Source organism: Thunnus maccoyii, chromosome 12 (assembly GCF_910596095.1).
Source record: "Thunnus maccoyii chromosome 12, fThuMac1.1, whole genome shotgun sequence".
In the NCBI taxonomy this organism is placed as follows: Eukaryota; Metazoa; Chordata; class Actinopteri; order Scombriformes; family Scombridae; genus Thunnus; species Thunnus maccoyii.
In genome coordinates, this window is record NC_056544.1 from 24,743,752 (window position 1) to 24,771,018 (window position 27,267).

Below are 27,267 nucleotides of genomic sequence, written 5' to 3' on the forward strand. Positions count from 1 at the left end.
GATGTGACATTTTACTTCTCTTCTTGAATGTCTTGGGTTTTGAATTGTTGGTCGGACAAAACAAGCTGTCACTTTCAAAGTTGTCACTTTAGACTCTGGTACATTTTGATTTGTATTTGTGTCTATTTTCTGACATTTTATGGACTAAACTGTTTATCAGTTTATCAACTGTTAGTGTTGCGCTACTCTGGATTAAAAGATGATATAAAAACATGAGCTGGACCATTGTAGGAATGTAAAATGAATGAGTGAGTAAAACTCATCGTTATTCAACAACTTTGCCAACTGAACAAGGCGCTTAACCCCCAGCTACTCCAGTGGAGCTGCTCAGTCGCCGCGAGCAGAAGACTCTGGAAGGTTCCACTTGGCGTGTCAGAAGTGTGAAAAACGAAACTGTGAATAGGAAGCAACGCGTGGCTTAACACCACCGTGCACGCTCAGCAAAAGCCCTTCCAGGGATAAAGGAAGGTTTTAAAATAATCAAAACAGTCATCACTTTTAAGCTTAAATCGGATTACGGATGGTGAAAGCACTCAAGTCTGATTTGTGCGTTCATATGAGGTCATCTTATTTGAAAGGAGAATTAATTAGTCCTGTTACTAGATTACCAGGTGGACATAGTTGTTGGGACATATTTTGGTTGTGTCTCTACTGTATCTGTTTCCAGTGATGGAAAGTAACTTTACCTTTACTCAAATACTGCACATAAGTACAATTGTGAAGTTCTTGTACTTTACTTGAGTAAAGTTTTGTTTCACTACAATTCCAATGTTAATACTGTACTTATTTATTAATTACATTAATTTGACTACTTAGTAAATAAAGAGTCTACATACAAAGTGAAATGCTTATAACATATCATGCATTGTTACAAAGTAAACTACCTGGTATTGTATAAAATAGTGAAAATTAGCTTCAGTTTGACCACAGACAATATGAAATTCTGCTTACACATTAATGAATCAGCAATAATAAGTAGCGTTGAATCATTACATCACTGAAAAATTTAATATGTTTGGGTTCTGGTCTGTTGGTCAGACAAAACAACCAATTTAAAAATATTTTATAGACTAAACGATAAACCGATTAATAAAAAAAACTGTTAATAATGAATGTGTTCATTACTTACAGCCCTACATTTGTTCCATTTCCCAAAGTGCTGTGATTGTGATTGAACTGGCTTTGAATCTATTAACTTCAGACTATATAACCTTTCCTTCTGCTCACATTAATTTTGAAATCCTCTCAGTGTTACATCCTGCCTCAACATCCTTTACATCTCAAAGCTACTTCATGGCATCCTTAAAGCAGCAAAAGGCGGAGATTATATTATATATATATTATCATAATAAAGCAATATGAAAGGAGCCATTGGGCATAATAACTCTTACTTCTGAGTTATAAAAACTTGAATGCGGGAGTTTTCCTTTTAAAGGGAAATTTTTACAGTGTGTTCATGCTACTTTTAAGGAAGTGAGTATTTCTTTGATCACCGTCTCCTTCTGTCTCGTCTCTTACATTACATCGCTCCATACGGACACACGCCCATGTACCCTTCACAATCCGCCCGACGTCCTGCATTATGACAATTTGGGCTGGTATTCAGCCGGTATGGCCTTAAGTGCCACCATAAATCCCCATTATCCTCAATCCAATACATCGATGTCACTAAATGATCCATAGCCCTTTCTCACAGTACAACTAATACAGTCTTCAAAGCTCTTAGCCTTTCATTCTTCTCAATTACCACTCCCTTTCCCGCACTCTCTCTTGCTCTCCGTCTCCCATCCTCCCCCCCTCTCTATCTAAATCCGCTTTCCGGATTTCTCTCTCCATTTCGTCAGCCTTCCCTCCGTTTCTACCCTCTCTCCTGTTGCGCTCTCCAGTCCTCTCTTCTTTAAAAACTGGTCCCCCTTCGCTTCATCCTCTCTCCCTAGTCTACACTCCCACTCAGCCACAAAGCTGCCTCGCGTCTTCGTCTGTGGTTTTCTTAATTCCCCTTCTGCGCTCTCTTTCTCCTTCAGTCTCTCTCTCTTCCGTCGGTTCTTTGCAGCCTCCATCACTCTCTCGGCATCCTTGCAGTCGCTCCGTCTATTTTTATGCATGCGCACACACACACAAACACACACAAACACACACTCCTGCTCATTCACTCACTCCCCTCTCTGTTCCCTGTTTTTCTCAGCAGCCCCTCACTGTCACTTACTGTCAGTGAAGCTGTCAAGGAAGCGCTGGTGAGCAGCAGTCTATAGACTCATCTTTCCAACACACACACACACACACACACACACACACACACCCACACACAATGAGAAACTGTAATAATAGCACACTGACCCGTGGTGCTCTTCCGCTATCTAGCCGGAGATGAGCACTGTGTATTTGTGATTATCATCTGTCCATTACCAGTATTTGTGTGTTAAAGTGGAGGAGTGTGTATGTGTGTGTGTGTGTGTGTGTTTGGTTCCAACAATGACTGATTAGTGTGGTGCAGTGTCAGGACAGGTGGGCAAGGCCTCGAACACACCGTCTTTCACATCGAGTTGATCTCCCTCAAATCTCTCTCTGTCTGTTTAGTCTTTATTAGAAAGTATGAATGTCCCTGTTAGATTGGATGCAATCCTGTTACCGAACAAGAAAGTTGATGCTACAAAAACACAGATTACATTCAATGATTAATATTTTTTCTACAATATCTGCATGTGGCAACTACAGTATGGTTAAGGTTAAGTAAACATCATGGTCATGGCATATAAACTATGGCTAAAGGGATACCACAGAATTTGCACATTAATGTCATCAGAGTTACCTTGGTGTAGGCTTAGAGATGGCAGTTTTTAACAGAAATCCTGCATGACAAACTGAGGCGTGGAGTTTGAGAGACATGGACATTTACTAGACAGGGAGAGTCTAATTAAAGAAGTTGTCAAGTTGCATTATGGGAGGTGTAGGAGCCAGTGTTTATAGAGCTCAGCCCACACCAGAGACTAAAAGTCCTTGTCCTTTTGTGCTTCAGTTTTTACAGTTCTTTTTTAAAGCTGTCTTTTGTGAGTGGCCTAACTTTATGGAAGTGCAACACTAAATCACTGGAATCCCACTTTAAGGTATTGTTATGCTTAGGCAACTATATTAATTAATTAAATTAAACTAAATTGCTTCATTGGCACTGGATATTGGCAGTGGATGTAAATCAAAATGTGTGCAATCGCCTAAAATGAATGCAATTGGGACGCTGGCTAGTTTACAGACCATAACAGTTTTCTTTAGGATTATTTCTTCAGCAGAAGGCATCCTTAGAAATTCCTATGAAAAGTGTACTCAGAAGGGTCTGAAGATTATCCAGAGTACTCAAAACATCCTTTATATAAAATTTCTCCTTGCAGTGAGCACCATTTCATTGTTCACCAATTCATCGGAGCATCAGCAGAAATCTCAAGAGATGGGTGTCTCAAAGGCTTGGCAAATAAAAGCAAAACTATCTGCCTTGCAAGATACCTCTAGAGGTAAGAGGAAAACGATGTCGTCTACTAATTTGGGTGAGTTGAACCTTTAAACAGAAATTCAATCTTCCTAAAAAGCTCTCTATACCCTCTTTCCCTCTGTGTACTGTTTTTAGTTCAGCTGTAACAAAAAGACCAGATAATCTGTCCTCAGGCGGGCAGCTCTCCCATTCCTCCTTCTCTTTGTATCTTCAGTCCATTCTTTTGATTCATTTCAATCCATAACTATAGCAACAATGCCAAGGCATCAGTACACAAGACAGCCATTTTTGCATTACAAAGCCTGAGTCTGGCATTTTCACATCAATAAATCATTATCATATTATATCATCATATTATATTAGTATAATTACTGTTAAAAAAAGATCTACCAGCCTGAACACTGCAGTTTACACAGAGCAGGATTTGGTGGGACATCTGCTGAAGGTATTTGCATTTAGACAGAAGGCGCTGTTCTTCCAGGCCAAACAGAGCTTAAAGCTTCTAGAGTTTCTGGTGATGGCAGATGGTGGAAGGAGCAAAAAGGGTGACCGAAACAACACTTCCAACATGTTTTTTCTGCTCGGTAAAGCCAAACAGAAAACCTCTGACTGATGAAGCAACGGGAAGCAGAGGGGGGGTGGTTATGGGAAACATAGTTGTAATTTGGAGGAATGCTACCACTGCCAATACCAATGGTGTGAGTCAGAGGCTGCCAATCCTCTCCTTGATTTTCACTTCATCTGGAAGAAAAAAAGACGGTTAATTTTTCCTCTCATGACATCCTCTCTCTGCCTCCCTCTTTCTCTTCCCTGCTTATTTCTCTCATTTATCTGGAAGAAAAGACCAGTCAGTCTGACCTCTTGCAAAGCTCTCTCTCTGTTTCTGTGTTCGACCTCATCCCTTCATCCTCTCCTCCGCCCTGCCTTTTATTGTTGGATTCTGTCCTTATCCCGGTTAGATCCAACCTACGCTATCTCTCGCTCTCTGTTGTGTCACTCCCAGTTGCAGATATGTTGCAGCTCAACGGATGACACACACACACACACTCGCATGAATAAACACTTCGTCGACACACACAGAAGCACACGAAATAGAATAAAACCCGTATACATATAGTATACAGTTCTTGGATACATGCATAGGCACAAATTCACAGGATCAGGATGTAAAGGAATGAAGGAGATGAATTGCACAAACACAAACACGCTCAGCATGTTTCTGCACTTACACACAAACTAGCAGAATGCTCTCACACTTGTACACACGCATATGCACACACAGGTTTAGGACACGCAGAGAGACAGCAGGCAACGTGGCAAGGACACAATACACACACAGCTTGATAGCACACACACAAACACACACAGGCTAGCACACCACATAAACACACACAAAAGCTCACATGCAAGGCAGGTGTACATGAATTTGCGCATGTGTACAAACATATACACTTGCAAATGCCAGTACACACTGTACACTGCAGGATCACACACTTAAGCCCGCAGACAAACACATACATATGTACACAAACAAAAACCACATCCTTGCATTCCTACAGATTATCCTTGCAGCCACACACTCTATCACACTCGTAACCACACCCCGGCGCTTCCTTACCACACACACAGATCCAGCAAGAGTCAACAAGCCAGAGTACAACAACAGACACGCCCAGCACACATCTTCTGACCCCGCAATACACACACTCACTCACAGTGTGTCCACACGCTCCCTGCATTTCTCACCTTCCAGCTCCTGGTCTCCTTTGTACCATCGCAGCCTGGCGGGGGGTTTGCTGCCTGTACTGGTGCAGGTCAGGGTGACTTTGCCCCCCTCCAGCACTTCATTCTCAAAGCCTGAGATCTGAGGTTTACCGGGCACACCTGGAGAGAGAGAGAGAGAGAGAGACATTGAGAGTTAGAGAAAGAGAAAACTTTTATGCTGCAGGGCTCACCTTGTAACTAGAAAAAGGAAAAAGTACTGCATATATTTGCAAAGTTGTAGTGTATTGAATTTGAGGGGGTGGGAGAAACATCAACAGCAAAGTTTGATACATTCTGAAAGTTCTGATGTAAACCCAGTGGGATAAAAATTTGGATTCAGGCCTGCATTTATTTGCCCCAGAAATGGTTCAGAGTCATAGCACAGCAGCTCAAAGGTGTTACACTATCTTAAATGTCTGTAAGGTGTCTGTTCACCATGACCTTCCAGAAACAAATGTGCTACATGATCTTAGGACCAGTGTGTAAGTTTTAGGGAGCTCTGTAGGCAGAAATGGAATATAATATTCATAAGTATGTTTTCATTAGTGTAAAATCACCTGGAAATAAGGATCATTGTGTTTTATTTAGCTTAGAATGAGCCCTTTATATCTAATAGGGAGCAGGTCCTCTTCCATGGAGCCCGCCATGTTGCGCCACCATGTTTCTACAATAGCCCAGAATGGACAAACCAAACAGGCTCCAGAGAGGGCCTTGCACGTTTTTTGCAAGTTTCATGCCACTGTAGGTTCTCCTACATATTTGAAAAGGAGGGTTGAGGGCGAGGGGTTATCAGTTGGTTGCAATCTGCAACCTCACCACTAGATGCCACTAAATCCTACACACTGGTCCTTTACAGTAAATGTCTGTAAGGTTTCTGTTCACTATGAACTTCCAGAAACATCAGACCTGCTGCCTCGTCATTTGTCCATCAGAGCTAGTCCACAAGAATATTTCTATGTTTTATGCGACCACTTGTGGATGTGAAAATAATGACTCTCAAAGGGAAAGGTAGAAAAAGCATAACACTGTTACAGCATCCAGGCCGGACTTTGATGTAGCAGATCGCTGTTGGCATTCCTGTTTCCTATGAACAGTCAACATTGGTTTATTTGAACCATAACCACAATCTTCCTTCACCTTAAACAAGTAGTTCGCAACAGATTTTGAAGCAACTAGAAAAAACATGTCATCATGATGACAGGAGCATCACATCAAAAAATGCCCATATGGGTTGTTTTAAAGGACACTGACAGATTTTGTAATTTAGTTTGGAGAATTAGACAATAAAGAACAACAAATTGCCAAATACCAATAACCTCTTGTAAACACAAACAAAATCTCATTTTCATCCAGCAATTGGAATGATTTTTATGTCAGGTAACATGACAGCAGGGATTGCTGAGGCACTAAAAATTCAGTCGTTGGCATGCCATGACTTAATGAATGTAAATGATAACAGAAACGCTGAATTTTATACGAATATTGAAAGAGAAATTGGATTTAATGTGGCTTGGTTCTCTAACAAGGTCAGTATCGGACTCATTGGATCAGATTGGTGCCTTCCTCGTTGTATGGAAAAATATACTAATGTCTTTTCTTTGCTAATGAGTGGTCTGGCTTTGTCATATATATTTATCACTGTTAGTGCTGTCAAATAAAGAGGTTTTTGAAGTCATAATTCATTGCAAAATGTCTCAATTGTTTGCAAAATGCCATTAGTAATACATATTTCATATTGAAATTCCATGGTAACATATAATTTTTTCTTTATTAATGCACTGCAAAAAGGTCAGCCACTAAGTACTTATCAATCTTGTGATGAATCTGAATGAAATGCTAACCACATTTGTAGTAAGTCCAAATGACAGACTCTTACAAAAGCTGAATACAGAGACAAACAGAGAAAATGATAAAATCCTTCATTGAGTGAACAGTACAACAGTACTGGTGGCATAAATGTTACGTTTTCCAACATTTGCAATGAAGACTCAAAAGATTCAGGGTACCTACTGAGATGAACATGAAAATGCAATTAATTCAGTGAAAAAAAAAGTGTTATCTCTTTAAAATCAGCAGCATGAGGCTTGCATTATCTCTGACAGTCTTGGCATTTCTACAATTTGAGTGAGTCTGGTAAATAGTATTGTGTGACTGTTAGTACTTCTAGTCAGTTCATAATGTCAAGTAAATTATATTTTGCAGAGATTATTAAATCCGATTCCCAGAATTCATTAGTTAAAAGTCAGGATGTAAGTCAGAATGACACTGATGCCTTGTGTGATAGTTTGCAGGAAAAGACTGGGAGGGACAGAAGGATAAAATGAACCAAAGGTCAGAATCAAACTGGCTCTAACCAACACCAGACAGCCCCCAGCCAAACCAAAATATCATGATACATCTTCCTTTCCCAGGGTGCTCTTCCAAATTCCAGCACAATCAGTTAAAATTAGAAACATTTTTGCTTAATTACTACTTTAACTTGGAGTACAACCTAAAACGTAAACAACACAAGCAGTAGAAGGAATCTCTGTCCATTTCAGTATCCACTTTGTCTTCATCACCATCATGGTCTAAGTTGGGAATTTGAGAGATGAAGTTGAGAGTTGGGAAAATCAAACTTTTCTCACAATGCTCCATCTGCAGCCATTGTGGGCGGCACTTCTCTCCAGTGTTGGCAGAGTTTACCGTCATTCTGTTTTTGAAAATAATGAACATTCAGTTTGCTGTCTACCACATACCACAGTCTCATGCATTAAGGGAATGAAAGAGAGTGATGGACTGAGAGAGAAAGACACCGAGCTGAAAAGGTAGAAGCAGAGAGAGTTAGACAGGAAGTCAGAGATGGACAGGGGAGGCACAAAGAGAAGCCAAGAAGGAGACTGGTACTGTAGGATATATTTTTTAATTAAAAGTGACAAGATTTTGTACCAATTATTGAAAATTTTCAGGCCAGAAAATTGTACAAATTTGCAAAATATTACAAATATCATGGGAGTGGAGAATGACAGGAGAGGGAAAAGATGGACAGACAGACAGACAGATAGATAGATGGATAGATAAATAGATAGTTGTATTGGATTAAATGATATTGCATGGTGTTCCTTTTATTTTGTCCACCCCCTGAAGATGGACAGACAAACGGACGGACAGTGAAGTACCAATATAAAGTGCTATGAACTAACCAAGGTATAGATCAAAAAAATAAAAATGTGGTCAATTTTTAATGTAGCAGTATTTGATGTAGTGCACTGTGTGCGGAAGCTCTCTGGCAGTAAAGTAGCATTGAATATTAATGAGGGAATAATACTGCACATATAGAATCGGCTGGAGAAGCCCTGTCGAGACCCTTTCCTCAACAAGGAGAATAAAAGAGAATAAAGCCATTATAAATTATGCGCTGGTTAGCTCAGGAGAGAGCAGAGAGACATGCCACACGTTTTACACTAAAAGACACACATGCATTTAAAACTGACCATATTCAGCAGTTGTGTGCTTACATCTGTGTTTGTGTATGTGCCTGTCAAATCCTCGCACATGTCAAAACAAGAATAAAACACACACATGAACGCTGCTGTGCCAAAACTCAATATCTTTGCCTTATTTTCCCACAGGGGTCTGTGCGTTTTAGACATTTTACCATACATTTTTGATGGTTTGGCTCCCTCTCAGGGGTCATGAAATATTTATTAAAGGCAGAATACAGTGTCACAGCCGTCAATTAAAGCAAATAAAAAATGCTTGAATCACAATTACTGCAAAATTGGGAAGAAATGTGGAGGAGTGATTCTCATGTTAATTTGAATTTAAAAAGCAAAAGTGGACCCGCCTTCACCCTTACTTCAACGCACCATTCCCTCCCCCCTCACACACACACACACAAACATCACATTAACATTTCAGGCATTCTGCTCATGCTGTTGTCCACAGCAACTACATTTAATTATTTTCACTATACTTACAGCACTGCCAAAAAAATGATTTATTTAAGGATGCTTCCATACTTTGTGACTGACAAAGCTCAAATTTGAGTAACAACCCTGTGGCCTGTCAGCTACAGATCAGCCGTTATAAACATAAACCACCCTGCCCCACCCCAAATATCAAAATTTTAGCATCTCTTGTTTCCACTAAGTGCATTTTCCAAGAGAATTAGGCTGAACCCTCTGCAGCTTGGTTTCCATCCGAGAATTTCTTGGCAAATTATGATGTATTGAATTAGAAAAACTGTGTGAGTGAAAATGGCAAAATCTGACAAAACCTTTCTGAAATGATTCTTTATCCATACAGAAAGTGTGCAAAAACAAGCAGTGAAAACCTATTTGTTGAATAAATAAATTAATGTAGGTTTTATGTGATCAGCACAAAGAATGATTTAGATTTACACAACAATTAAAAAGTGGCATTGGATGCCCTGGTATGTTGGCTGTAAATCTGCGCACCACAACCTCCCAGGAATATCAGACCAGCTGTCTCTTCCATGTATACAGTAAGCATCCATTGTGGTTGCATGGCCATTAGTTGGTGCATAACTGTATTGCCAAGCACGCTTTGTTCTCATCTTCAAGTGAAACCATGAAATATGTCCAGAATTAGCTGACAATGAAAAACAATAACAACTTGACTAATAAAAATCAATAGTTGAAAGACTGTTTGTGGGGGTCCAAAGACGATTAGCCCAAATGCAATCAATAAACAGGCTCACGCACCACTGACAGTGTGACCGCAATTTATTGCTGGCTGCAGGGAAGCATCACACATAGGTAATAACATCCATCTCAGAGAAGATGAGAGGAGCCAGTTTATCTCTACGCTAGAGTTATATGAGGTCATAACCTTACACAAAGGTTAACACTGTAAGCAACAATCTGGATCAAACTGGATGAAGGCGTCTACAAGGAAGGCTGAGGAGTCATTGCATGTTGTTTCACGGCACTCTGAGAGGGATACAGTAAGTTTTGGAATATTTTGAAGGTTTTCTTGTTCTCAATTCATCTGTGTCATTGTAGGTTGGCAGAATAATCGTTTAAAAGGGATGTATCAGGCACATTTCCAGGTCTATAATTATATTGTAGGCTCTACTGGAATATCTTTACATCATTTACAGTTATCTTATACTGGCCCTTTATGCAGACCCTCAGTTCAGCCTCTATCTAAAACAGGCCTGTTAGCTCCTGTCTCTTCAACGCCCACCTCCCAATGGGCCCACTCTGTTCTGATTGGCCAGCTTCCAGAAGATGCCCCTTGACAGAACTTTGCTGGCTCTGGAGGCTACGTAGACAAAAAGTAGGAGGATTTCACTTCTTTTTCTTGTCCTTTACTCAAAATATAAACTTCTCAAATACATCTGTACATGTTTGAGCCGAAATCCGTTCCGAAATATGTGAGTGGACAATGTGAACAGCCCATGGAACAGCTTTAGCAACAATATTAGCAACAAAGGCTACAGAACAGATGGCCATTTATGGGCTGTGCGAACAATCTGACGTCATCACGAGGAGGAAGTAGAGGTAACATTACAAACAAAGCAATCAGAGCAGGCTAAGGGCTTTTGACTTGCAGGGAGCATTTCTACATACACCTCAGGAATTGTAACTTTGGCCATGTTTGACATAGACATCCGACATCAGTAGAAAAATGACAGAAAATCCCAAAAAGCATGATACACCTATATCCATGCATCTTGAGCAAAGCTACAGTACTCAGCCTTGAGAACAATTGAGATAAAGATCTACTCCACCCTGTACAGTTCGGATTTAGGAATAATCACTAAATTTATGCACAATGGGAGTGCCACAAGGCTCAATTCTGGGGCCACTGCTGTTCAGTTTATACATCAATGATCTCTCATCCGTTTGTGAAGATGTCGATATTCAGATGTATGCTGATGATGCAGTCGTATACACTCATGGGAGAGATGCTGAACAAGTGGCCACTAAGCTTTTGTTAATGCTTCATGAAGTTGCTGAATGACTCATGTTTTACCTCGAATATAAAGAAAACAGAGATGATGTATTGTGCTAATAAACAAAAACAAACTGTGTATACGCAGCTTAGGGTTAATGGACAAATAATCAAAAATATTAATGAAGTTAAATATTTAGGTATGATTTTGGATTCCAATTTGAGTTGAAAGTCATATTAAAAGGATGAGTAAAAAATTTAAATATAACATTGTTAAATTTAGACATATTAGGAACTCATTAACAATAGAAGCATCAAAAACATTTTTGCATGCTACGATTTTTTCACATCTTCATTATTGCATGTCCTGCTGGCCCCAGTACAGTAAGACTGTGCTGAAACCAACTGAGATTCTTTTCAAACAAGCTTTAAAAGTTTTTGATAGGAAATCATTAAATCATCATCATTGTAACATAATGTCCAAATACAACCTCATAAGTTTTGAAAATCACATTCTGTTTTCAGAAGTTCGATTGGTACTTAAGATAATTTACAATGCTCCTTCTCCACCACTGAAGAGCTTTTTTCAGCTCCACTCTGAGCAAATGAGCAGAACCTCTCAATGTGCTCTAGACTCAGACTTAACATCCTACTGCGGCGGACTGCCTTTGTACAATCTGCTTTTTTATTTATGGCCATCAAACATTGGAATATGCTTCCAGCTGAGCTTAGAAACTTGCACAGACTTTCATTCTTTTTCCCCATGGTACAAAAAAATTGGATACTGAGCAACCAGTCATGTCGACATTAATTTGACTGTGATTCACATTTTTAATTGTAATGAATTGTAATTTTATAGTTGTACTGGATGAATGTGCTGGTATTTATATGTTGATGTGTGCTTGTAGATTTATCTGTATAATTGTTAGTGTGATAGAGACTATGTAATGGTGTTGCATGTAAATTAATGTTTTTAGCGTCTGGTGATTGCTCTGTGTGTACCTGCCCAGGGACCGGAAATTGTCCCTGGGTAATGGAAATTAGCTAATAGATAAATCTAGCATAAATCATCTCTTCTCATTTTGAGATTAATGTTTTTTTGTGCATTGTTCTTTTTTAATAAAGAATAATAATAATAATAATGATGTCTTCTCTCTCTGTTTCAGAAAATAACTGATGATGCCACCATGGTTATCTCCGCTTGGGCTTGCAAACTACAACATTTTAACTAAAAACCTCTGTTAAAAACTGGTGGCTTGGGTTGTATTATGGGCAGTGGTCTATCATAAGTCCCCTAAATTCATGGAAGTTCAATGTTAAATTGCTTGAGCACCAGTATTTTGCCTCACGCAGAAAGCAGCTTTTCCTGGCAAGTTACAGTTACAACGGACATATACAGGGTCAAACTTCATACAGCTCTGAGAGAAGGGACATGCTGTGGGTAATTAAGACTAACACAATGCCACAGCGGTGTATCAAGGTGAATTTGAGCCATTATTTCACCATTTTAAAGTCAAACTATTTTGTAATTTTGTGATATTTCTGTGTGGGGTGTGAAATTGTTTGGTAGAAAAACAGGAATTATTATAAAACTGTTGTAAACAACATGACAACTGAGGAGAAAATAAGAAAAAATGCCAAAAGCCTAAAAACATCCATTCAAATTTGTCACAATCCTACAGGTTTGGAGGGGAAATTAAGATAGACTGCAGTCAAGCTGATTTGCACAGCCATCAATCAGTCTCAAAGGAGACATGACTGAGTATGAACACAAGGAAGGCAAAAATGTCATCTTGCACTATTAGGCCCTCAGTGAGAACAAAGAAAAGCTTTTACAGAAATCTGAAGACTACAGGGATTTGACTAAAATTATAATGAAAAATGGGCAAAATGTGCTTCTCATATTCTGGATTTTTTTATAAACTTTCTACAAAAGCATGTCCTTTTTTCCTAATGTTCAGGAAAGCTGTTTAACACATCTATTGGAACACACCTAACTTGCACATTTATTTTTCCTGCAGCATCAGAGGAAGTTGATGTAAAAAATGGTATATGTGTGTGTGTGTGTGTGTCTGTGTGTGTGTCTGTGTGTGTGTCTGTGTGCATGGTTGACCCACCTAGCACGGTGACAGTGGCTCGTGCGGTACGGACTGGCATGGTGAAGATGGAGCAGGTGTACTCGCCCTCATCAGACAGCTGCACTTCGGCGATGGTGATGGAGAGCTCGGTGGGTGTCGAGCGGTACAGCTGGATGCGGTTATCTCTCAGTGCTGAAGAAAGAAAAGGATATCAATAATTAGAAATGTGCATATATATATATATGATCTGCTTTATGAATTATTCAAGGAGAATTAAGTTGTATAAGGTATGCTTTGTTCAGTTATTTTATGTATTTACTTATTTTAATTGTTGGGTTCTTTTTACTGCAATTTAAACTTTTCTAACTTGAACTCTGAGTAATTTATTTTTGTATATATAGTGTATAAGTTGCAATAAACATCTAAAAGTTTTGTCATATTTTCACTGCACTGGTTACTTGCTCTAATGCAGGAGAAGAAATAGAAAGGAGGGGGAAGAGAACACAGGGGAAGGAGGATGAGTATTGGGTCAGGAGGACAGGGTAGGAGAAAGAAGAGGAGGAAGATGAAGGGGAAAAGATGAAGGAGAGTGTGTGGAGGTGGGAGGTGAAAGGGAAGGAAAGACAAGAGATGAAGGAAAAGAAGGAAACATGAGGGTGCTACACATAGTGAGAAGGAGGTAGGTGATGGAGAGAAGTAAGGGGAAAAGGCCATGGAGGATGGATAAGAAAAATCAGGTGAAATAGGGAGGAAGGTGAGAGAAAGGAGGGAGGGAATGGGTGAGACGGGGAGGTACTGTAGAAGAGAAAAATAATAGGGATGTGTGGAGGAGAGAAAGGGGATAATTGGAAGGAGAGGAAAGATTTAAGAAAAAGACTTTAGATTGAAAAGAGAAAAGAATAAAGGTGGAGGTGGGGAGACACAAGGGAGGTAAAGTAGTGAAAGAAAGCATGAAAGAAAAAAGAAAAAAGGGAGGGGAGGTAGGGAGAAAAAGAAAGCAAAAAGCATGCGAGGGAGGGAGAAAAGGGATGTGGAGGGCAGGGTAAGAGGTACAAGGAAAATAAGAAAGATGAAATGCGGAATCTAAATCATGGGAAAAGAGAAAGGTAAAGTGGAAAGGAGGAGAAGGGAGGGGGGGAAGTGTTTAGAAAGAAAATGATGTAAGAGGGAGAGAGGAGGAGGGGGAGGAGAAGGAGGAGTGATTAAGATGAGGTGAGAGCAAAGGAAAAAATAGCTGAGATGTGAGCATGAACAAGGCAAAGAAAAACAAAGAGGGAGACGCAAATTGAGAATGAGAGACGAGAGAAACTGCAAGAGAGAAAAAAAAAACCTGAGAAAAACAAAACAGAAGAAGCATAAATAGCAAGGAGAACGAGAGACAGTAAGGGATGGGTTGGGAAGGAGGGAGACTGGGGGGAGGATGAAGAGGAGGGAGGCAGTGGGGAACATAAGAGAGACATAAATGGCTTTGTCATCAATGAGAAATCCAGCCATGAAAGAGGGAGAGAGAGCACAAGCGACTGAGATAGATGATGATGATGAAATGCTACGAAATAACCGCTCGTTTCCGTGATAGCATTGACCTCTAAGGTGTTTGTGCAGTGTGATTGCTGTCTGTCTCCCTGCCTTCTGTCTATCCGCCTGTCTTTCTAGATGTCTATCTGTCTATCTCTCTATCTCGATGCAGGCTTTTCAGCCTTGTTTTGTGGTGCCATCATGCAGAATTGGATCTCTGTAAATACCAACTAAAGGTATAACAATCCGACTAAAAGAAAGCAGATGCCTGCACAAACCTGTTGTGATCAAGTAAAGTGAATAGTGCAGTAGATTTGTTCCCACAGAAGAAAGTTGTTTTAAGTTACCTTGGCACTATTTTTTGTCTTATCCTCAACCTCATCTGTGAAACACAAGGAGCTGAGGTTTGAGAAGAGTCAGCTAAACTAACAGTAAGTTGCATCTACTGGTAAATGTACTGTAGCCTGGAGGGAGGTTTCTAAAGGCCTGACACAATCAGCACAGGGTAAGCAGGTACATAACAGACCAAGTGGCCCCATGCATGCAGTGCCAACAGAACCGCTTATATTGTCTGATTTACAGCCATTTTGAACAATTTCTAGGGATGGTTGGGGTAAATGGTTAAGTTCAAGATAGTTCTGGTATAGATGGTTTTGTATAATACAATACTTTACTACTTTTTTGTACTTTATTTGTGTCTTGTTTGTTTGGTTGTTTTTATTATTTTGCTTTGAGTCTTTATCTTTGCTTCAGACATATCCAACAGTTTTAATCTCTCTACTGTAATAACAGTAAAATGTTCTGACTAAACCAATTACTGTAGCGCTATGTTGTTAGCTAGCTGCTAAACATGATGCGATCATAGCTTTTAGTTTTCTAAGACATGCTAGCTATCGCAAACATATATTCACTGTACGTTCTATTGAGATAAAGCTACAGTACCAGTCAAAAGTCTGGACACATTTTCTCATTCAGATGAATGGGAAGGTGTGTCCAAACTTTTGATTGCTACTGTAAGTGTTACATATGGTGTCCAAGTGTTTGCTGTGTAAGTTTGCTGTTTGCTGTGTTTATAAGTTCACGACTTGGAGTGCCCACTGACATTTAAAAGATGTCAGACCCAGTGGAAGTGAATTATCTTTGGGTTTCTTTTGCATTCATAAGCAAGATGTCGAAATGCACAAAACAGCAAATCAGCCACCATTTTTTAAAGATATATTTTAGGAATTCTCAGCCTTTAATGGAGAGCTGATAGTGGAGAAGATAACAGGAAACAACGGGGGAGAGACATGCAACCAAAGGAAAGCCAGAGTCGAACCAGGGACGTTGCAGTTATGTGGCACTTAGCTACCAGGGCGCTGAAAGTCTTTTTAAAAGGGATCTTGGTGACATTTTTTGTAGTCAGTTGCCAAGCAACAGTCTTCTCATGACTTAAACTACCTACACCAAGCTTAGTGGTACTTGACTTCACACATGGAAAATACGACCTCATGAGTTCCTTTTGAAAGTAGCGACTGTCACATCTCAGCAAGGCATTGGCTACATCTTTTACCTGTAGAGAGCACCAAGTTTTTTTTTTAGAAATTAAGTTGACTGCTGACTTTTATCCAAGAAACCAAGTACCTCAGATTTGTCGACTACAGTTACATATACAGAATGGAAAAGTAACACCAATGAGAAAAGGATTGTTTCACTGACATCTTCTGGTTGATGAGGTTTGCTCTGTTTCACCTGTAACAACAGCGAACGACCACACCCTGAGTACAGCTTTACATCACTGCAGCAAGTGAGAACGTCAACCATTGGCAGACCAGCAAAAACAAGAGATTCTGCTGGTGTTAAATTACTCGTTAAGTCATTTAATACTGAAAATCTTTAGAAGGAAGTATTGTGTGGGCGAGTCCAAATGTGTGTATGTGTGCAGTTTCATGCTGTGTTATAGTCACTGTCTGTTTTCCTATTTTACTGTTTATTTGCTTTCTCACTATTCAGCCACATCTGTGTGCCTGTGTGTATTTCTGTCTCACTTTTACCTCACTGTCTCTCCATCTCTCCATCTGTCTGTTTTCCTGTCTATCTCTATTGAACTCCCACACTCACACACACACACACCCACGCACACACACACACACCTCCCTTTGTTTCTCTTCGTATTTTTCAGTTATTTCATCCAATACTACTTTATCTTCATGCCTTATCACTAAGCAAGGTCACTACATTTGTCTTCATGAGCTTCCCTCTCTGTGTGGGTGTGTGTGGGTGTGTGTGAGGCATACGGTCACTCACTCACTCACACACACACACACACACACACACTGATACACACACTTATCCATGCCCCCTGGACCCTGCGCTCAACTATCAGTCTCCTTAATTCTCTTCCCCTCATCTCTCCTCTATCTCCCTTCTTTCTTGTTCTTCTTCGTCTTTCTCCGTTACATCTCACCCATTTTTAATCTTTTCTGACTGGGGGCTTTTCTCTCTGTCTCTCTCTCATTCTCTCTCTCTCTCTCTATCTTTTTTTTATTCTTTTTTTCATTATAAACGATGTATATTGCTTGCGACTACAGGTGTGATGGATTTTCAAAAATGGTATGATATCTAGTTACGGGGGTGTATCGATCGGGAGGCCCCTGAAAATTGTACATGTGCCTCGCGCTGCTTAGCCTGTGTTGTGGTCAGCATAAATAGTCTGCCAATAGGTCACACACTGCTGTTTGGCTTTCGTTTCTGCAGTGAAGGCATGTAATGAATTTATAAGTATTTAAATGAAGTGGATTAATGGATGAGTGTGGTATGTACGTGTGTGTGTGTGTGTGTGTGTGTGTAGTGGGGTAGAGGAATAGAGTTGGCAAGTAACACTCATGTTTATTCTCTCATGCGTGGTGACTGACAGTTCAAGCACTTCACGGGCTTAGATGGACACGAAACTATAAACTTTACAACTTTTTCAACATGCACTGACATTTTTAAAATTCCAAAGTGAATGCTCTTGTTTACTCTTTTTATTCCCCGTGTTTAGAAATAATACAAATGAAACTGTCGAAGTTGAATCATCAGTAAAAGAATATCAGTGTAAGAACATCAGTAAAAGACCAAGATACTGTCTTACATATTGTCAATATTGTCTTACAAAAAGGCAAAAGTTTAAGCCTGTGAAAAATCTTAACCTGCATTAACTGAATTTTTTGGCCACTTGGGGGCAGTGGAAACAAGTTATGAACATTACACTGACATTTTATCACCATAATATGATAAGCTTTTAAGCAAACAGTTGCTTATTTAAACATCCACCAGTAAGGAAGCAACATTATCATTCATTTGAAGTCATTTCTGGTGAAAGTAATTCTAATGTGCACTCTTTTACCTCTGTTTTTGGTCTGTACCAACTCCTGAGGGAAATATCTGGCTCTTTAGCTCCACTAAATGCTCCACTATCTTCACCAGCTAGTCACTAATTGTGTCTGTTTGCCATTTGGTGCTGAGCCGGTAGTGTAGAGTGGAGTTTGAGAGCTTTTTCTCTGAAAACATCTGCCTGTTGCGGCCGGAAATTACACTATGAGAGCGCTGAGAGTAAACCAAAACCGTAAAGTTGCAGCCGGACAGCTAAACAATGAGCTGAAACTCGGTATAAAGCTCCATAAAGCAGAGGGGAGCCGCAGAGTGGCTGATAGATCTCTGTAGGTTCATCACTACACATGATGCCTTTCATATTACGTTGTTATTATTGTCATTTGATATATTGTTATTATAGAAATATCAATTAAAGCCACTTTTAAGAGAGGAGTTACCAATGACCTATGGCCAAGGATCATTTACAGTAAGAAACATCCAATCACCAAGATTAAATTTACAGCAAGCTGAAAATAAAGATAACACTTTGTAGACAACTGATAAAACATTCAACAGTTTAAATCATTTCGCTTTTGGATTTTGGTTCAATTCTGGATGAATTTAGCAACGACGGTGAAGTGTTTTATTTCCATTTTCAACAACAAAGAGCTTTGAATTTGTCCTTGCTCTGATTTTCACACCTGACCTCTGGACTCAACTGTGCCATGTAGCAGTTAAGCTGCATTTTCGATACTTCTCCAAATTAAATGTCTACTGAAGGCATGTCAGAACTGAAACATCTTAAAGCAGTCTGTTCTTCAGCAGCCACATTTCCATTATTGTTTAGAGTTGTTAAGCAGAGAAGTTTGTTGAATAGAGCTTTGCAGCGGTATACTTATCTTTCCGTATTTGTATTTCTTATTATTAGCAAAATGAAAGGGTAGAATTCCTCCTCCTGCTTCACAAACTTTGCAAGAGACTCACATAAAGAAAGTCAAATACAAATGAAATGCATCATTAAATATCAATTTCAAGTCTACTGTTTATAAATATAGGCAATTACATACAACCACAATTGAATTTCATGCTTCCGAGACACTGCTCCGACAAAAATAGATCTGGCGCGTACAGATGTCAGAGAGGAGAAAACAGCTGCACTTGAGCTACGAGTGCAGCTTTCAGCTCACGAGTTCGGTGGAGATTAGCACGGTCGGGATAACGGTGGATCGTCTCCAGCAGCAGTATAGTGTCTTAAATTACCATGGAGACTCCCATGTTTCTATGTTGCGCAATATTGGAAATATTGTTAAAAGAACACTTTGAAAAGGGAATTTATATTCAGTAAAAATACTTCCAGTAACCAACGGCTCCCTCAACTCTATATATGTGTATAGATGTGCAAGAGGGTGAAGGGTTTCTGAGTGGTGTCGGGAGGGCTTCCAGCCGAGAAGATTACACATCAAGTACAAAATATGCTTGTCAGTATGCAAACCTTTTTCTACATCAGTGTTGGAAAGCATGTCTGTGTGTTTGTCTGTGTCTTTGACCAGACAGTGGGTCTTGTCTGCGGCTCAGACTCGAGACTTGATACTCCCTAAAGGTCCAACTGTTGATCCGGTCACAGCAGCTATTTTTCGCCCGCTCGTCTTCTTCTTCCACCTCCTCCCTCAATCTTTCTCATGCTCTTTCAACTTCAAACATTCAGGGGGGGAAGAGGGGAATACTCTCACAACACATACTGAGTGCACATACATATATTCCTTTTTCATCAGCCTCCTGCCTCCTTACGCCTTTCCAACCAAGTTTCCACTCCACCTTGAGTTCTCTAAAATTCAAATTTGCTTTATTGGCAAGATACAGGGAAGAAACCTGTGTTGCCGGAGCAAAGTACATCAGTTACGGAGCAATATTTTCATATTTCTGTCTCTATCGCTTCTCCATCTCTTTATCTCCCTCTTTGGCTCAACCTGAATCTGCATTTCACCTCTCCCTCCTGCTTCCCTCTGCGTCCATTTTTCTTTCCATCCATCTGTCTTTCGGCTTTCTTTGTTCACTCTCCTCTTCTTCTGTCTACCCCTCCCTCTTTCTCTCCATCATTCAGCCCCCTCTCTCTCTCTCTCATTTGTTTCACATTGTAGACAGTTAGCTGACACTCTCATCCAACGAGACTGGCTCTCTTCTTCCTTCTCTCTCTCTCTCTCCCTTTCTCTCTCTCTCTCTCTCTCTCACCCACACATGTCCTCTCCATCTTCCCATCTGTTTCCAAATATTCTCTCCAGCTCCCTAATTATCCGTCCCATCCGACAGCTGATCTGGGTTCAGTGACCGCGGGCTTCCCTTGATCATACTGTTCCCACTGATCTGAGAGCATCAATTGATCCTGGATCAGTGTGCCAACTATGAAACGCTTGATAAACACACACCTCTGTCTGTTTTATCTACCTTTCACTCCTTCACTCCGCCTCTTTCTCCCTCTCAATCCACTTGTGTCACTTCCCCCTACGTTCAGACAGAATTAAAATATAATCATTTAGAGGGAGCAGCACAAATGTATGCAAAATCAATGAAAGAAGGCAAACAGAGAGAGATGAACCAAACTTTGCCCAAGGCGGTGCAAATTGAAGCAAGAAGGCATTAGTTCCAGTTGAAACTTGAGAGAGAAATGTTCCCAACGGTGTATCAGCTTCAAGCAACATGCCAATGGAACCCTGCCATGTAGTATTTACAGCAGCAAAAAAGGTCCATTGGGGATTTCTGGCAAATAATACTGACCGATGACACATCCTAAGAGCTAGATTACGTAGAGAAGACACTGCTCATGCTGGCTGCACAGCCTGGTGCAAAAGGATTCAAAAGAAAGCATGGCAGAATAGATTGTATAATGCTGAGGTGTAGCTTATTTTCTCATTTTTCCTCACCTTTGTAGAAAAAAGAAGTCAATGGAGCAATTATCATAAATGCTGTCACTATCAGCCCGCTGCCTTCAGCTGCTTTTAGTTGTCTGCATGCCGTCACATTATCTTCGCTGCTCGTTTCTTAAGTTAAAGGATCAGACTCGCGCAAAGTAAAGTGAGAAAATTTTCATCCCTCTTCCCAATGTTCCTTGATGTCCTGTAGGTTTTTCTATTAAGACTGAATGTCCTCATTTTGTCATGAAAGAAGATACTCCAAAGCAAGGTCATTGTAGTCCATTCTAATTTCAACATTTTGGGAAATTTGCTTATTTGCTTCCTTGCTAGGAATTAGACCAGAAGATCTATACGACTCTCGCTCTGTCCAAAGGTTCAAAAAAGGGATGATTGGCAAACGGTCAGTTTTTGTACGGATTAAACAAATACGATTTTGCTAATAGGTGGATTTCGTTACTTTTGGACAGCGCCAGACCAGCTGTTTCCCCCTGGTTTTAGACTTTATACAAAGTTAAGATAACCGGCTGCTGGCTGTAGCTTCTTATTTAGTGTACAGATGTGAGAGTGCTATCGATCTTCTTATCCAACTCTCAGCAAGAAAACAACTAAGCGTATTTCCTAAAATGTCAAACTATTCCCTTAAGGTTAGGACTTTGAGGTTAAGGTTAGAATTACAATTGGTTTCAACCGTTTACACTCAAAGTCGAGGATTAAACTGTAAGAGAAATGAAGGAAAAACACACTACAACTCTCGTAATATGCCAGCTCGCAGGTAAACATCAGATAAACCAGAAGAGATCTAAACACTCCACAACTCCATTGCAGTCTGTTTATTTATATATTGACCCAAAGTGGTTCAATTTTGACTCAGTTTGGGACAAAGTTACATTTTTAATGTGCATGAATCAACATTTCAGCATGATACATAGCAGTTAATATGTTCTGAAATGTTGATTAAAAAATTAAGAGATTGCTTCAGAGTTATGAGCGTGGAACCGTCTCCTCCTTCACAACGATAGATCCATTATAATTCAACTAACACTAATGTATGCATGTGAAGTGTTTTATGTTTGGTTTATTGATTTAGATTTCTTATTTCTATGCGAGAGAGGCAAAAGGACAATTTCTGAATCCCACAGGATGTTTTTTTTTTTTATGTTTACTTCATTAACCTTAAAAATAATTGGATTTTTTAACTTTGAATTCTCTAGATCTCTTTCTTCTCCTTGCACTCGTCTTCTGTTACACACGATTATTTTAAGGACACTTGGAAAAAAACATAGAGTTCAGATGATACAAAAACAAAATGCAGAAAAAGCCTTCTTTCAAGTACTAGATTTCAAAGTCTATCTTACAGACTTTCAGTCCTGTGATGGTTGTTAATACATTCTCCAGAGAGCCTTCCCAGACACCAAGAAAACTTTGACTGATGCGATGTGGATCAATAGTTTTTCAGAAAATGTCAAAAAACATCTCACACCCTGCATTTGCACCATATCGCACTGTGTTGTGAAAAGTCATTGTCAGTTTTTTCTCATTCCCTGAGAGGCTGAATGGGGATTTTTCCATCAATTTCAATATTTTTTCCCTTGTTTCACTTAAGACTGTTTAGCATTATAAGTGGCACAAACTTAAAAAGTGCTCAGGGTGTGCTTTTAATGAAAATATTTGCAAGTTATAGTCATTTTTACCATGGTTAACGCCTGCCTACTCAATATCCTCCCACTAGACAAGAGCTTCCCTGTCCACCATGCTTTGTAAATCACCAGAGAGCCATTACCTCGTTAAATTGTTCTGAGGCAGTTAGCCTGTCTGATGTCTCCTGATATGCTTTCATGGAAACCACACATGACAAATAAATAAAATTATAGATGGACTCAAAGCAAATATAGAGGGTTTTTCATCTAGTAAGGAAATGTGTTTGCAAAACAAATTGCGAATATTTGCATTTGCCGGTCTTCTTTTATTGTCTGGGTGAGATAAGCATTTGAGGTTTCGGTTCTCTGTGTAGGCTATCTGTCTAGTCTCATGAAATTTTATGGAACAAATACATCATAAAATATATATAACAGGGTCCTTGTTCAAAAAGGAAGTGACATAAGGAAAGTGTTGAAGTGGCGGTGGACGCAGCTGGAGACATGATGTAGCTTCATATTGAACTACAGCAGTGAAAAAGGCATAGGTGTTAAGGTGGACAGACGTATTTACTTTTAAAACTTGATAACCTTGGTTTGTTTGCTAAATCATATAGAAAAGTTTTTTGTGTGTTTTCCCCAAAGTTTTTAGTTTCTAATCACAAGCAACAAACCAAAACAAATATCCTTATTTATCCTCATTTCTCAGGCTGAGAGCTAATCGTTAGCTAACAAGTGAATATACAGTATCCAATTTGTGGTACTGTCAGATAATCTTTTCACAATGGTGGAATGTATTTTTTATATTTTTCTGTGTCCACAACATGTAATCTGCATTTCAGAGTTTGCTCTCATTTCACAAAGTTGTTTAGAGTTGAGTGTTTAACCTCACATGTGAAGAGACAGTACAGCTCTCCTCAGTCTTACAGTACTGTTGTGTAGTTTGCTGAGATGTATAATAAATGATGTAACTGCACAAAATATCCTTTGAAAAACATATTAGAAACAAATTGGTTTCAAGCATCCAGAGGGATATCTTTTCACATGTTAAATTTGGGTTTAATATAATCGGCCTATTAGTTGATAGCTAATTGGCTTGTAAACTGAGCTGATTAATCTTCATCAAATAGAATTTAAAATAATGAAACTTTATTGTCCACCAAAGTAAAAAAAAAATGTCTTTGGCTTACCAAAACATAAAAGCAGCAATGAAACACATAACGTATAAGACAAAATATGGTATTAAGACACTATCAGAGTATACAGTACACTTGTGAAAAATATAGATAAAATACTACAAAGCATAAATCATCAAGTCAAAAATAATGGAGCAAGATTTACGCTTCAACTTTTTCAACTCCAAATGTAAAATGCCGATTGTATTTTGAATAAAAGACTTTGTTTGGTTGCCAAGGGCAACAAACAAACTAAGTCTCAAACTAAGGAATAAAGCAAGAGAACTGTCTATTATACTGTTCATGGTTTCATCTCTTCTCCTGACAGAATATAAGTCTCTCACCTACCTCTGGGATTTACAATTACTTTTGCATAATAACTATTCTAGGAAGCTTACACCTGAGCTTGAAGTTCAAGTGAACACAACACAATGTCAAGTGGAACAGTTGAGATTGGCTGACTCACTCTGAAGCCGTTGAGTCTCCTGAGAAAGAAATTCTGACAGTCATGGTTGGTGCAGAGGAGTGCTACTTTCAAGTTAGTTTGAGTAGTTTCGGAGGACGGCGCCAGCTACAAGTCAAATATGCAAATGTAATGTCCTTGTTTGTTTCCCTCTTGATTTCTCTGTTTTTGTTTCTCCACCTGTCTTCGTCTCCCTTATGTCCATTTCTCTGTCCCAATGTCTCCGTCTCCTGATAGTCCAGCCTTAATGTAGTAGAAACCCATCTGTTTTCATGCTTTCTTAGCTGTCTAATCTCTTCTATTAAGCAGCACTGGGTGTCTTTTCTCCCCTCATCCATCCATCTATCCATCCATCCATCCATCCACTCCCACACAGTCCCTCCAGGGTATCTGTGGGTCCTTAAAAGGGTCTTAAAATAAATTAGCTGGAATTAAGGCCTTAAAATATTAGAAAATATCCTGAATTGGCCACAGTTATCAGATAATTTATTTTCACCATTGAATGACAGGTTTCTTTGCACTAAATGTTCACGCTCAGATTAATACAAGACAGGATTAGTTGTAAAATGTGTTTTTTTGTCATTGTATCTGCTTTAATAAACACAACTGGGCTTTGTGTCCCTTAACAATTAATTTCCTCTTTTGCTTTATCTTTATCTAGGCAGTTATGCTGCAGATGCAGAACTCTCATTAGCTCTGCTCCATTGGAAATAGACTGGTTTTCTCAGTTGTTCTTTTACTTTAGTTTTTTTTTAAATTGAGTTCTTCTTTTCACTTCCATGTAGCTTTACAAGGGTTGTTTAAGAAATGTGTCTGAACATGCCCACTCTCTCAGATGAAACTGATATCAGTGTCTTTCCTTGCCCGAATAATGATAAGTCAGTTTGAGCTTACGATCTACCACCGAGAATTGGATCAAATTAACGTGACCCTGTGATTATGCCATAAACATCAACATTTCATATATCATAGCTTTGACTCTTCTTTGTTTTTCACATTATTTGCGAATAAGAACCTTTCTTATAAATTAAATCCAAGGTCTCTTTCCCTTTATCTCTCTGCATCATCTTTACAATCTAATTTCTCTTCTCTCTATAATGTAATACCTACCACTCTGCCCTCATACTCCATACATTTCCTTCACCACACCCTCCTTTTCTCCTCCTCTTCGTCCTCTCTGACTTCAATTTGATGATTATCTTGCTTTCATGGCTAAGTGCATATCCACAACAAAGGTTTTCTCTGTTGTTAGGGTTACCTGTTTTGATAAAGTTTAAAGGAATAAGTAAAGAAAAGCCTCTAACCTTCTGCCTTTGCTTATTCATCTCCTTCCTCTGTCTTTGTGCCATCTCTGATCTCTCTGTAGTGGTTTCTAGTCTGCAGTGTGGCGGCCATCACTGTGAGTTTTCACTCATCATTTCATTTTCTTCTTCTTCTTCTAACTGTCATCATGCTGTTCGACCACCCCTCCCTCCCCTCGCTCCCTCCGCCCATCCATTTTTTGTTAAGTCTCAACTCTCCACAGCCTGCTGCTTGCTGTGCAGTGTTGGAACGTGGTCCTGTTTTTTCTCCTTTCCAATTCTCTTTCTCTTATGCTTTCTTTCATCAACTCCATTTTTTCCCCCTTCCCATTGTTCTGCTAGTATATCTGTCTTTTCCTCTTTCCTCTCATTCCTCCATCTCTTGCTGTCTAAACTCAGAAGCATACTGTCTGCACCGTGCTGTTACATAGATGACTTGCTGCTCTTCTCAATTTCCAGTCTGTCTTTTCCCTCTGTTGTCCTTCACTCCTTACATCGCAACATCCTTTTATTTTACTTTTAATCTGCCCGTCCTTCTTTCTCCTTTCTCTCCTTGACTGGCCAATTACAGTAAAAATCCCATCAAGGAATTTCTGGACAGTCTTGTCTGGGAGAGTTCAACTCAGAGATGATATGGCAAGAGAAGAAGTCACATTAAAACTTGGAACTTAAAACTTTGGAAACTGAATATAATTTCAATGAGATCTGAGTGTGTGACCTGGACACAAGAGACAGTGTTTGCATCCAATTTCCTCCAAACAGTCAACAATGTTTTTTTTTTTTTAGCTATAATTGTTCATTCAACTGTTTCTCCAAAAAAGCTCTAAAAAAACCCACCGTACACTACCTGCTAGACACCAAACAACAGACAGATGAAATTAGTAACTACAGTAGATGATGAGCATAGCATTTAGGAGCTAAAGAGCCAGATATTTCCCTACGGAGCTGGTGGAGACCAAACCAGAGCCGAAAGGAGAGTGAATATTGGACTTACATTTGTCAGATAGACAGAAACACGGTAAATGTTACTGCTAGATGTGTAAACAGGCAATTGTTTGCTAAGTTTTCCCCAAGTGGCAAAAAAAAAAAATGCAGGTTTAAGCAAGTTTAAGCAGGACCTTAACCTAGTGTTCATTTTGTAGATGAACACTATGACTGCCAAGCCTAAAGGCAGATTTAAAATCCACAGGAAAAGGCATATATTAAAAGATCAATCTTGGATTTTATGAATCAATATTGGAAAATTTCAATGAAGATTGATTTGAATGGGATCTTTAAACCCAGCCCTACTAGCTAGCAAACAATCTCTTCTTGTTTTGTTATTTAGGTCTACTTGTATGAATGACTGTGGACATTATTTCAACGTTCATGTCGACTCTGTAATCAGGTTTACATGGTTGTATCAACATCTGATAAAAGTCAGAAATATTCTTGCTCTCCTCATCCCTTCATTTTCTCTATCTGCCACTCCCTTGCCAGAAAAGCTGTTGTGTTTCCAACTCCTCTCAGCTTTCCAAAGTACAGCATCTGCTGTGCATGTTGGACCACTGCAGTGGGGAGTTGCTGCTCCCTCTGCCTCCCTCCTCCTTCTCTTTTCTCCCTTTTCCCTCCTCCTCCTCCTCATCCAGTACTCTTCTCAATTCTCAATTCTAGAGGTCAGCTTTTAAGTGTTGTATCATTGCAGAGAAGTGGCTAAATTTCAGTCTTTCTCCT

General features: G+C 39.5%; 1 protein-coding gene across 7 annotated transcripts in view; it reads right to left on the reverse strand.

Moving 5' to 3' along the window:
- The window catches only part of cadm3 (cell adhesion molecule 3), a 92,515-nt gene that overhangs the window by 23,789 nt on the left and 41,459 nt on the right, over positions 1-27,267 (reverse strand). For all 7 annotated transcript variants that reach the window (XM_042429607.1, XM_042429601.1, XM_042429606.1 and 4 more), the window contains exons 4-5: positions 13,264-13,416; positions 5,228-5,365 (exon numbers count right to left, since the gene is read on the reverse strand). In XM_042429607.1, the coding sequence (XP_042285541.1) occupies positions 5,228-5,365; positions 13,264-13,416 (291 nt within the window). The remainder of the gene's footprint in view (positions 1-5,227; positions 5,366-13,263; positions 13,417-27,267) is intronic.